This window comes from Macrobrachium rosenbergii, chromosome 34 (genome assembly GCF_040412425.1).
Source record: "Macrobrachium rosenbergii isolate ZJJX-2024 chromosome 34, ASM4041242v1, whole genome shotgun sequence".
NCBI lineage: Eukaryota > Metazoa > Arthropoda > Malacostraca > Decapoda > Palaemonidae > Macrobrachium > Macrobrachium rosenbergii.
The window spans coordinates 6,333,444-6,347,517 of record NC_089774.1 but is presented as its reverse complement, the minus strand read 5'-3'; the positions used below and the strand labels follow the sequence as shown (position 1 = coordinate 6,347,517).

Here is a 14,074-nt window from a genome sequence, read left to right as displayed (position 1 = left end):
TTGGTTTGACGTGAGGTGTCTGATTTTTTTGTGCTGGTTTCAGTATTTTGAGAGAGAGAGAGAGAGAGAGAGAGAGAGAGAGAGAGAGAGAGAGAGAGAGAGAGAGAGAGAAGATATACATTAGCACATTCCAACAACTCGATCAGCAAAACACACCAACCTAAGAATTAACGAGAGAAAAAATTCAAGAAACAATCGAGAACGGAACACTGCGCAATTCTCAAAGAACTCGCACTACGTTGGGGGAAACCACTCGTTCGAATGCGCAGCTGCGCAATCTGGTGATTTTATATTGAGTCATGGATTCTTAGAATGGAACCCACCAACTCAGGCGGTTACTGATGAAAGCTATTTTGGCTTGTTCGGTGGGAATTTGTATGAACTTATTCACGTATGGCCACACAAGCGTGTGTTTGTATGTGTATAATGTATGTATACATACATACATACATATATATGTATATATATATGTATGTTTATATGTATATTAGCACTGCAATCGTGAGAAAGATGTTGCAAGGCAGAGAGTTGTATTGTAAAACCCGTCAGGGAACCTCATCTTACATTTACCGTATCTTTCCATGTACCAGTAGGCTTTGGAATGGTCTCCCTGCCTCCGTTTTCCCTGGCTCTGTTACCCCCTGTTCTAGAAGATGCAGAGGTTTGTCTGCATCAATAACCACTTTTTGTAGACTTGGTCCATATTGAATAAGGTTCATCTTCTGAATAATAATCATAATTATCAGCTGATTTCTGTCAAAAGTCGATTCATACTATCCCAATAATAATCCTAATTATCAGCTGATTTCTGTCAAAAGTCGATTCATACCATCCCAAAATAATCGATTCAAAAAAAGTACCACCATCCCAATAATAATCCTAATTATCAGCTTTTCTGTCAAAAGTCGATTCACATTTCTAATTATCAGTCAAAAGTCGATTCACATCCCTCCCAATAATAATCATAATTATCAGCTGATTTCTGTCAAAAATCGATTCAAAAAATCATATTTATCGATTTCAAAAGTCGATTTTTCTCCCAATAATAATCATATTTATCAGCTGATTTCTGTCAAAAGTCGAGTCACATCACTATTTATCCTGATTTCTGTCAATAATTTCTCCCATCCTAATTATCAGCTGATTTCTGTCAAAAGTCGATTCACATCACTCCCAATAATAATCCTAATTATCAGCTGATTTCTGTCAAAAGTCGACTTTCAATAATAATCACTCCCTGTCAATAATAATAATAATCCTAATTATCAGCTGATTTCTGTCAAAAGTCGATTCACATCACTCCCAATAATAATCCTAATTATCAGCTGATTTCTGTCAAAAATCGATTCATATTTCTCCCAATAATAATCATATTTATCAGCTGATTTCTGTCAAAAGTCGATTCACATTTCTCCCAATAATAATCATATTTATCAGCTGATTTCTGTCAAAAGTCGATTCACATTTCTCCCAATAATAATCATATTTATCAGCTGATTTCTGTCAAAAGTCGATTCACATTTCTCCCAATAATATCCTAATTATCAGCTGACTTCTGTCAAAAGTCGATTCACATTCCTCCCAATAATAATCCTAATTATCAGCTGATTTCTGTCAAAAGTCGATTCACATCCCTCCCAGCAATAATCGTAATTATCAGCTGATTTCTGTCAAAAGTCGATTCACAGCCCTCCCAATAATTATCATATTTATCAGCTGATTTCTGTCAAAAGTCGATTCAGCAGTAATCATAATTATCCTGTCAAAAGTATTAATCCTAATTATCAGCTGATTTCTGTCAAAAGTCGATTCACATCCCTCCCAATAATAATCCTAATTATCAGCTGATTTCTGTCAAAAGTCGATTCACATCACTCCCAATAATAATCCTAATTATCAGCTGATTTCTGTCAAAAGTCGATTCAAATTTCAATTATCAGCAAAAAGTAATAATAACAATCCTATTATCAGCTGATTTCTGTCAAAAGTCGATTCACCTCTCAATCCAATCCTAATTAATAATAATGCCTAATTATCAGCTGATTTCTGTCAAAAGTCGATTCACATCCCTCTCAATAACAATCCTAATTATCAGCTGATTTCTGTCAAAAGTCGATTCACATCCCTCCCAGACCGGAAACAGGGCCAGAGCACATTAGGTTGTCGGCAAAATAAAGCGTAAATATTATTCTCGGTTTTGTTTATATTTTGGGATGGCTTCTCAGCAAGGAGATGGTGGGTCATTATACACTCTGGTGTATGTGTGTGTGTATGGACGTATACTCTCTCTCTCTCTCTCTCTCTCTCTCTCTCTCTCTCTCTCTCTCTCTCTCTCTCTCTCTCTTTTTGGAATTTCTCTCTCTCTCTTTTGGAGCTAATTTTAAAAATGATGTCCTGAATATAATATATATAGCTAATTTTAAAATATGATGTATATATATATATATATATATATATATATATATATATATATATATATATATATATATATATATATATATATATATACACACACACACAAAAACCCACCCTTGATTAGGGAAAAAACGGAGGAATAGTAAACTCATTATTAGTGTTAGAGAGGTCAGGGAAGCTCCGTTTACGAATCTTGTTTACCCACGCGGGTGGTCTCAAGAAGCCTTCGCTGTAGTTGCAAGTCGGTTACTTTCCTTAAAATCTGTCCTTTTTGTATTATTTATTTTGAAAGTGAATGGAGGGAGTTTATATATCTGGTGATATTCATATTTCCCTGAACTTTCCCCTGAAATCTAAACGTTTTACATATTTCTTGAGAAGTGGAATGGGTCAGATGAAATCTAAACATTTTACACATTTCATTGGTTCGAGTTTAGACATTCCTTCTCGAGATAGGAATCTATGCTGAATAGATTGCGTATCCATGTGTATGTATACGTTGAAACGGATCGGATGTCCGTGCGCATGCGCGCGTATACACGCGTATAGTCACGTCTGTGTGAAGTATACGTAGCATCTATCGAATTCTCCGGAAGTTCGCGTCGTCTCCCAACAGAGATGTGATGATCATTGATGTTCGACGTCGATTAGCCCCAGAATTCTAGTCTTGCCTCCCACCCCTGGGTCCTCTGGGTCTAACCTGGGTCCTCTGGGTCTTAACTGGGTCTAACTTGGGTCCAACTTGGGTCTCTCTTGGGTCCAACTTGGGTCTCTCTTGGGTCCAACTTGGGTCTCTCTTGGGTCCAACTTGGGTCTTACTTGGGTCTTACTCTTGGGTCCAACTTGGGTCTCTCTTGGGTCCAACTTGGGTCTCTCTTGGGTCCAACTTGGGTCTCTCTTGGGTCCAACTTGGGTCCTCTTGGGTCCAACTTGGGTCTCTTTTGGGTCTAACCTGGGTCCTTTTGGGTCTAACCTGGGTCCTTTTGGGTCTAACCTTGGTCCTCTTGGGTCTCCACTGGGTCCTCTTAGGTATCCCCTGGGTCTCTATTGGGTATCCCCTGGGTCTCGCTTGGGTCTTTCTTGGGTCTCTCTTGGGTACCCTTGGGTCTCCCCTGGGTATCCCCTTGGGTCTCCCCTGGGTCACTCCTGGGTCCCATTGGGTCTCTCTTGGGTATCCCCTGGGTCTTTCTTGGGTATCCCCGGGGTTTCCCCTGGGTCTCTCTTGGGTGTCCCCTGGGTCTCCCCTGGGCCCCTCCCCCTGGCTCTCTCTTGGGCCTCCCCTGTTTTCCATTATTTATTCGAATGTAGGGGCCAAGGACAGGGATAAATAGAGTCTGTCTCTCTTTTTCCCTACGCGTGAATAGTTAGGCTTCTTGTTTTCCCCCTACGCCTTACTCTTATCTTTCCCTGTGTCCCTTTTTCCCTAAATTATCCGTTAAGTTATACGAATGCAGGGGCTAAGGATAGGAAAACATAGGGAGAAATAGTCTCCCCTTTCTCCCTAGGTTCAGGGAGATGAAAGCTTTAAGACCTCATTGTGTATTTCTGCTGAATTGTTTCATTCTCCAAACATTCCCCGTCTCCCTCTACTCCCAATTCATTCCGGGCTCTGTTCCCCCCTCCCCCCTCTTTCAAAATTCCCTTCCCCCTCTTTTCCCCGTCCCGATCTCTTCAAAAATTGAGGAGAAGACTTTTAAGAAGAATCACATCCCAGATGACCATCAGCGCCCATTGAAAACAGATTAGGTGTGAATCTCGAAACGTTTGGGAATAAAGGAAAGTTCGTCTCGATAATGCGAACGAAGGAATGGCAATCGATAACAAGAAGAAGGAGAGAGAGAGAGAGAGAGAGAGAGAGAGAGAGAGAGAGAGAGAGAGAGAGAGAGAGAGAGAGAGGCTAGGAAGTTTATTAACAAAAGTGCAAAAGGAAGACGCGTGCTATTGTTTACAAATGCCAGTGTTTATATCACGTTCTTCTTCTTCTTCTTCTTCTTCTTCTTCTCGCTCCAATCGTACAGGAAGCTTAGGCCTTTTTGGGAACCACCCTTAGATTGAATTGGCTCCTAAGAAATTTTGGATATGTATGTATGTGTATATATATATATATATATATATATATATATATATATATATATATATATATATATATATATATATATATATATATATATATATATATATATATATATAATCTTACGAAGAATTATTATTTTATTCAGCTCAGGGAATTTAATTATGGTATATTTAGTTTTATTTTATTGATATTGTTTTATTTTCAAGAAGTAAAAAGAATGGTTTGCATCTAAAGTTGAATGAAAATCTGGATTCTGTTGAATGTTACAGAGAGAGTAATGAATGATATAATTTTGAAAATAATTAAAGTTCAGTTTTTAAGATAAATTATTTTTTGTGTATATTTAAAATAAATAAATAAAAACAGTTATAATTATATTATCATTACATATGCAGTGTTCAAACAACCATTGATATAAATTAACATTCTGCAAAAATTACAGATGTATGTAATGTCATTATAACAGAAACTTGATCCTTCAACCATTCAAGATAATAGTAATTACGTGAGTTAAGTAATTAAGATAACGACCTTGAATTACCTTAAGGAAGATATACAAACAGTTTGAGGGTATGTATATTAATAGATCTGACCTTCAGTAAAGACCTCTCTCTCTCTCTCTCTCTCTCTCTCTCTCTCTCTCTCTCTCTCTCTCTCTCTCTCTGCCAGGAATCTTGGCTCATTTATCCAGGGATTCCTGTCTATCTTGGTCTAATTTTTTTTTTACATAAAGATCTCTCTCTCTCTCTCTCTCTCTCTCTCTCTCTCTCTCTCTCTCTCTCTCTCTCTCTCTTCTGTGTTTATCTATACCGTTTTGTTTTTCAACTTCCAGTGAAATCACTAGATTTTTTCTGCCTCAAACCAAACCGCCCCCCACCCTCTCTCTCTCTCTCTCTCTCTCTCTCTCTCTCTCTCTCTCTCTCTCTCTCTCTCTCTTTTCTCTACCATTTTGTTTTTTCCACCCTTTCAGCAAAACATTCACTAGCTTTTTCTCCTCATGAAACCAAACTCTCTCTCTCTCTCTCTCTCTCTCTCTCTCTCTCTCTCTCTCTCTCTCTCTCTCTCTCTCTCTCTCTCTCTTCTGTGTTTATCTATTCCGTTTTGTTTTCAACTTCACAGATTTTTCTGCCTCAAACCAAACCGCCCCCCACCCTTTTTCTCTCTCTCTCTCTCTCATCTCTCTCTCTCTCTCTCTCTCTCTCTCTCTCTACCATTTTGTTTTTTCCACCCTTTCAGCAAAACATTCACTAGCTTTTTCCTCATGAAACCAAACTCTCTCTCTCTCTCTCTCTCTCTCTCTCTCTCTCTCTCTCTCTCTCTCTCTCTCTCTCTCTCTCTCTCTCTCTCTCAACGTCCTCCGGAGCATTTTTAAGCGAGATAGCGTTTACAGAAGAACTTATAGCATTACGGTAAACCGCCAAAGATCGCCGGCGCTCCGGGAACCCGAAAATAGATTGATGATGATGTCTAAACAATTCCTGGTCGATTTAACAGCCACCGACTGAGTAACTAGGTCGTTAGGGCAGGTTCGGTTCGCTCGTTCTAAGTGTTTGTGGGTGTGGGTGAGGGTGTGGGTCGGGGGTTTGTGTGTGTTTGTATATGTATGTATGTGTGTATATGTATTTATAGATATGTGTATGTATAAATTTGTATGTACTTAATGTATATATATATATATATATATATATATATATATATATATATATATATAATATATATATATTTATAAATATAAATTTATATATTTATTTATTTTTGAATATGAATATGTATATCTATAATATTTATATGTATATATAAATTTATATTATATACATATATATATATATATATACTGTATTGTATATATATAAATTTATATATATATATATGTATTTATAAATATAAATCTGAATATATATTATATTTTTATATATGCATACAAGTATACACATATACAGTATACACTCCTATTCAGACCACTCTTCTCTCCAGCAAGAAAATCGAGAAAAATCGAGATCGATCCCAGGGCGGGGTAAATATACCTGTGAGTAAGGTATCTGGAAGCTAGTCAACTGCTGGGGTCGATCTCGAGACTTTAAAGTAAAAACGAGGTACGAGATGTAAGTAATAAGTTCTCTTTCAGTTGAGGATGTTAGTCGACTGTAGGGGGTCCCAGAGAGAGAATTATTACAAGTGATGCTGTTGAATCTACTGCTACCTAATTCCAGCTCTGTCAGAGCAGCCACTGGGTTAAATTCTTGATGCCTCAATGCCATTTATATGGGACTTGGAATGCTTCATTAAATTCTTGTCATTATGTATTTATAGAATGACAGGGCCTCCTTGAAGCAGGATGGTATCTCATGGAGATTTTATACACAAAAAGTTATGATTTTTCAAGGGCTGTTCTGCCCCCATCGTACGGCAGGAATAACTTTTGTGAATAAGATCTCTGTTAGATATCAGCCTTCTCAAATGAGGTCCTGTTATTCTTTGTAGGAATGCACAGTACAGTTTTGGAAGTGATTATATATATATACATATATATATATATATATATATATATATATATATATATATATATATATATATATATATATATATATATATATATATATATATATATATATATACATATATATATACATATACTTATACATTACATAGTTTCTTACCCAGAAGATTTTAGCCTTCATACTCTTAGTAAGACTGCTGTGATGAGGCTGCTAGCCCCAAGCCTTATCTGCACAGGCTGTGATCTGTCAGAGTTCACGAACCTCAGTCTACCTGATTTACTTAATCTACTAATTACTAAGGTCAACAGACACATGATCGATTTATCCAGAAAACAAGATTAAATAATTTTCCCCTCCCAGATGTCTGTCTTGGGATCTTGTTTCCACAGAACTCTGTCACCTGTCCTGAGCCCCTAGCCTCACTACAAGAGTACTTTATCTCCCTGTCTAATCTTGTGTTTGATCTTGTGTTTCTAAGGCTGACAGTAGACTTGGTTTCAACCTAACTTAAGCTAAACCTAACCTAACCCAACCCAACTTAACCTAACTGTTTCAGCTCAGCCTAACCCAACCTGACCTAACTGTTTCAGCTCAAACTAACCTAACCTAACCCAACTGTTTCATCTCAACCTAACCCAGCCAACCTAACCTTACCTTTTCATCTCAACCTAACCTGACCAACCTAACCTAACCCAATGTAACCCAACCAACCTAACCTGACCTTTTCATCTCAACCTAACCTAACCAGCCTAATGTAACCTAATCCAACCAAACCTAACCTAACGTAACCTAACCTTTTCATCTCAACCTAACCCAACCAACCTAACCTAACGTAACCCAACCAACCTAACCTAACCTTTTCATCTCAACCTAACCCAACCAACCTAACCTAACCTTTTCATCTCAGCCTAACCTAACCTAACCTAATCTACCTAACCTAATGTAACCGTTTCATCTCGACCTAACCCAACCTAACCCAACCAACCTAACCTAACCTCTCCTAGTCAAGTCTTCTATTGAGAAGAGGATTCCTTAAGAAAAGTGATTCCCCTTAGCACAGGAATGAATTTTTTCGTGCTGTTTGTGATTCCGGAATAACTGCCAGTGTGATTTCATCTTCCTTCTGCTGCATATCATCTCGGAACGACAAGCAACTAGCAAAACTATTCCTAGTCCCTTTTGCTGTTTAAAATTTGGAGGACAAATAGCAACGGTATTCGTCGTCCCTTGCTATTTATAAAGTCGCAATGGCTAGCAATGCTGTTTGTCTTGTCTTTTGCTGTTTAGAATCAGGAGAATGAAGCATAATTCGTTTTAAACATTCAGATTTCTGAACGGCTGCTGACATTTCCTATCTTCCCCATGCTACTGATAATTTCGAAAATAAAGAGCAAGAGCTGTTGATCTCTCCTCAGCTATTTAAAACGGAATATATATAGAGTAACGTACTCAGTTTGAAATTTACTAGTGACGGACGAATTATCCCAGCTCGCTATTTATAACTCGTGAATGGAATAGATTATAATCGCCTTCCTCATGCTTTTAGAATGGGTACATAAATAGCACAGGCTATTTATCTCGTCATGGCTTTTTGTAATTCAGCCGTGATGGAAAAGTCCTTTCCTCTTTTGAATGTCTATTAATTACAATAAGATATGAAAGAATTACGGGTAATTTGAAGGGTCTCCTGACGTAACTTTTAGTGTGGTTATGTATTTATTTTTGTCATGCCTTACTGTCGTACTGTTGGGGGATTCTCTCTCTCTCTCTCTCGTTTACAATCCGCTTGACGACACAAATAATTTACCTTATATATATATACACATATATACATAATGTGTATAAATTTCTGACACACATCAGGATCGAACCCAGGTCTTTCAGTTGAAAGGCAAGGGCGCTGCCCACTAGGCCATACGAGCCATAAAAGAAGTTGGAACCTGGGTTCGATCCTGATAAGAGTCAGAAATTTATTTCTGTTCCACACGCGATTGTGTGTTGATTACTTCTGCATAAAGTGTATGTATACATACATATACGTGTATGTATATATAGAATCTTCCCACAACCAAGAGCACATTAAATAGCCTCTCTGTATTTGTGCTTTTACGACAGAAAGGGGGGCTGGGGGCCGGGGAGAAAGGGATAACACGATATCATGACACGAACATTATCAAAGTGGACTTTGGGCCTGTCGCGTTTCATCAGAGAGTTTTTTTTTTCCCCACGGTTATTGTCGAGTGAGTGTTTTTCGACTGTGATCGTGAACTTGGGAAGGCAGAGTTTTTTTTTTTTCTTAGACCAGTGCTTTGATGATGTAATTATATATATATTTTAATTCCTCTCTCTCTCTCTCTCTCTCTCTCTCTCTCTCTCTCTCTCTCTCTCTCTCTCTCTCTCTCTCTCTCTCATATTTATGCACATTTATAAATTTATATATACATATAAATTTATGTGTACAGTATATATTTATATATCTCTCTCTCTCTCTCTCTCTCTCTCTCTCTCTCTCTCTCTCTCTCTCTCTCTCATTTCCAAATATGCTTGACGACAAATTTAATCTACACGTATTTATGTAGATTTATAAATTTATATATATATATATATATATATATATATATATATATATATATATATATATATATATGTATAAGCATTAGAGGCATACGCCTATTTTCGAAGCTAGAAAACAACACTAGGATACTCCCAGTAAAATTGGTAGCTTAAATATCTTTCAAGCTAAATCTTGGATCTTCAAACCTTAGAACCAGAGTTGGTGGTCTGCTCAAGTGGAGAGAACAGGAGATAAATTTGTAAATAAAGAAAAAAAAAAGAGACACACATATTAGACGAATCTGAGATGGTATGGACATATGCTGAAAAGTCTAGTTTATTTATTTATTTATTTTTTTGTGAAGATTGGGCCAAGGAGTACCCTAAATGGGTTTGTTTAATACTGCTGACTGGCTATTGTATGGTACAGGCAGCTTTGAACATCAGTTGCATAGCTTGAAGAAGAATCTTGTAGGAGTTTGTGTCCCTAAATACAACTCTGTTATGGAATTTTTGTTACAGTTTGATATATATATATATATATATATATATATATATATATATATATATATATATATATATATATATATATATATATATATATATATATAAACTACTTCATCTCATAATGTTTTTAGATTTGGTTTCCACTGAAAGCCTTAAAATCCAAAAAGGAAATAAATGAAGGAATTCTCATCCCTGTGTGGGATTCGAACCCATGAATATATAAATGTATATATATATATGTATATACACACCATTACCTATTAACTACTTAATATTTTGAGATTTGGTTTCCACTGAAGGCCTTAAAATCGAGGAGGAAATAAATGATGAAACTCTCATCCCTAGGTGGGATTCGAACCCACAGAATAAGTAAATAAAATAAATAAATAGATAAATATATCAAGAATCTTCCACAATACACAGACATAAATATGAACGAAGGCATTGGAAGTCCTACTTCTCTAGGCTATCCTACGTAGGACTCACAGCTGGGGAAGGACAGTAGGACAGGGAAAGGAATTAAAATATCCTATGACACTCACCTTCCTGGCTTTCGGCGAAGAGCACACATCCTAGGACCCAGAACTTGACGAAGATGTCCATGTTGATGTTTTGGGAAGAGAGAGGGAGAGAGAGAGTGAGAGCAAGAGAGAGAGAGAGAGAGAGAGAGCTGACGAATAATAGAAAGTCGTCTCTGCTTCTTCTTCTTCTTCTTCCACTTCTTCTTCTCTTCTCTCCTTTGGCTGAAGCTGCGGACTTTGGATGAGGAAGGGGCGTTGTTTTTTTTTTTTTTTTTTTTTTCCCCCTCTGTCGTAGTGCGCCTGGTGTTTATTCGGTTTTTGGTGGGCCTGGTTTGTCTCTGGTTTGCAGTTTTCACGCTGTTTTTTTTAGTCTGTTGTTCGTGGTTGCAATTAAAGAGTTTCGAAGTTTGTTTCTGATCGACTTTTCCCTAAAGGAACGAGACCCAATCTGGCTTTTCCTAAAAGAACGAGACCGGTCCCGTCAACTTCCTGCTTCCCGTTTTCCTAATTTCCGTCTTATGTCCTCCTCGTTTACTGTCCTTTTATCGATAATTTCGTTTATCAACTTCCTGTACTCCCTAATCCTCTATGAAAACGAGAAAACGAAATGGGATTAATGTTAACGAAAGGTCATTTCGTCAGCGTTGTCCAAACCAACTCGAGAGCGCGATCGCCAGCGCACGTGAGCTGCTGCTGGTTGGAGGCTGGCTGTCTTCGAAGGGGGAGGGAATCGTTCCACGGTTTGATCACGCCGCCTTCTGATACGGGAAAGTTGAAAGATTAGACAGGAGCGATGGGAGGCGGATGGAGTTAGAGATATTAGGACAATCCTCTCCTCTCCCGCGGTCAAGGTCGCAGCTCCGCCCAGCTGAGGGGAGTGGATGGGGGTTAGAGAGGTGGGGAGGGAGGAGAGAGAGAGAGAGAGAGAGAGAGAGAGAGAGAGAGAGAGAGAGGGGCGGTGGGAATGTATGGGGTTGGCTGTAAATACGTTCCTGGAGGGGTTTGGGAAGGGGTTTGGTTCTTCAAGACACTTCCTATATGGGGTTGGACTTTCAGATACACTTCCTAATTTGGGGTTGGACTTAGAAAATACCTCTTTTGGGAGGGGGGTTAGATGAGAAAATACCTCTTGTGGGAGGGGGTTAGATGAGAAAATACCTCTTGTGGGAGGGGGTTAGATGGACTTTCAAATACTCTTCCTAATTTGGGGTTGGACTTTGAAAATAACTCTTTTGGGAGGGGGGTTAGATGATGGACTTTCAAATACACTTCCAAATTTGGGGTTGGACTTGGAAAATACCTCTTTTGGGAGGGGGTTAGATGATGGACTTTCAAATACACTTCCTAATTTGGGGTTGACTGGGAAATACCTCCTCCGCTATATATTTCAAATCTGAAGGATTTATCAAAATACTTACGGGCAAAATCTCTTACTAATAAAAAAAAAGTCAGGAATGAGGATTTGACAAAGTGTCTCTGGGCAAAATCTGCTATTAATAAAAGTCAAAAGTTTCCCCAGAGAAGATTAAAAAAAATATTCCAGCCTCAGTTTTGTCAAAATCACTTTGACTGTCTGCGGAAATTGACAGAATCTGTTTTCCTAATAATTATATAATAATTTTTTGACAGAATCACTCAATTTTTTAATTGTTTTTTAAAAAATTTTTGTGGCGAGAATTTACTCGTTTCGACTAACGGAAGTCTAAGGAAAAAGTCACTGGAAGTCTTAAAAAGTCTTTTTCTTGGTAAAATCACTGGTAAATATATATATAAATATGTATATATATATAATGTATAAAATCTTTTTTATATCAGAACTTTACCAATTCACTCAATGTTCCACAACAGATAAGCGATGTCCTTTGCTATGAGGTCCAGGGGATTAAATAGGACAGAATTGGGTTCGAACTTGGGGTCACTTCAGACCCCAAAGGATCGAACCGGGATCGAACTTGGGGTCACTTCAGACTCCAAAAAAGGATCGAACGTGGGGTCACTTCAGACTCCGAACAAGATCGAACTTGAGTCACACGGGATCGAACTTGGGGTCACGTCAGACTCCAAAAAAGGATCGAATTTGGGGTCACTTCAGACTCCAAAGAGGATTGAAATTGGGATCGAACTTGAGTCACTCGGGATCGAACCGGGATCGAACTTAGTCACTCGGGATCGAACCGGGATCGAACTCTCAGCGAGGGTCACTTCAGGATCGAACCAGTGTCACTACTTCGTTCGTTCTCGCTCCCGAGTACAACCGACCAGCAGCGGCGGCGGCGGCGGCGGCGGCGGCGGCGGCAGCAGCAGCAGTAGCAGTAGCAGCAGCGGCGGCTGGAGAGAGAGAGAAAGGGAGAGAGAGAGAGAGAGAGAGTGAGTGAGTGAGTGAATGAGTTTCGAGCCGGAGAGAGAGAGAGGGAGAGAGAGATGGAGAGAGAGAGAGAGATTGGTCGACTTGCTCGTTCTGAATCTTGTCGACTACTGAGGAGGCGAGAGAGAGAGAGAGAGAGAGAGAGAGAGAGAGAGAGAGAGAGAGAGAGACCCGCACGTGGTACTAAGCAAGTCTCGCTGAGCACCGGGTAAGACCCCCCCCCCTACAGAGAGAGAGAGAGAGAGAGTTTTCTCTCCTTCAAATTCTTTTCCCGATGCAAAACTCTGCTAAATTGTGGCAAATTTTGGTCAACAATTCGGGAGGACCCGTTTTTGGGAGACCAGAATAAGGAATAAAAAAAAAGAAGAATGAAAGAAAATGATAACAAAAACTGCAGAATAATAAAATAGAAGAGAAAGATAATGAAAAAGTTAATGTAGAATTGTCACTGATGATTTACGAGAGAGAGAGAGAGAGAGAGAGAGAGAGAGAGAGAGAGAGAGAGAGAGAGAGAGAGAGAGAGAGACTTCAGTCTTGCGCAGATGTTCCTGACTTGAATTGTTGAAAATCAGTTCGAGATGATTTTCAAGATCACTGGAGATTGAATGAAGATTTTCAAGAAGACCACAGGAGATTATGTGAAGATTTCAAGAAGACTCGTCGAAGATTTACCAGAAGATCACGGAAGATTGGAAGAAGATTTCCACTGAAGACTTGTTCAAGATTTCCAAGTTGATCACAGTGAACTGAGTGAAGATTTACGACAAGACCACAGAAGATTGGATGAAGATTTTCGAGAAGATCACAGAGGACTCGTCAGGGAAGATTTTCGAGAAGGCCACAGTGAACTGAATGAAGATTTTCGAGAAGAACACGGAAGATTTTCGAGAAGACTTGTTGGGGATTTGCAAGATCGCACAAAAAACTCGCTGGAGATTTTCAAGAGGACCGCAAAAGACTGAGCGAAGATTCCCAAGAAGACCACGGAAGATTGAGAGAAGATTTACGAGAAGACGCACAAGGAGCGACTACAGAAGAGGAACTTTTTCCTCCAACTTCCTGAAGAAGAAGAAGGAGAAGGAGAAGAAGAGTTAGAATGAAAAGTAAGATTGAAAAGACACTTGAGAAGATACGTCACAAG

General features: G+C 38.7%; 1 protein-coding gene across 1 annotated transcript in view; it reads right to left on the bottom strand.

Moving 5' to 3' along the window:
- The window catches only part of LOC136856119 (chordin-like protein 2), a 97,899-nt gene extending 84,854 nt beyond the window's left edge, over positions 1-13,045 (bottom strand). Inside the window, exons 1-2 of the mRNA XM_067133768.1 lie at positions 13,018-13,045; positions 10,590-11,107 (exon numbers count right to left, since the gene is read on the bottom strand). Coding sequence (XP_066989869.1) covers positions 10,590-10,650 — 61 coding nt within the window. The 5' untranslated portion in view covers positions 10,651-11,107; positions 13,018-13,045. The remainder of the gene's footprint in view (positions 1-10,589; positions 11,108-13,017) is intronic.
- Between the last annotated feature and the right edge of the window lie 1,029 nt (positions 13,046-14,074).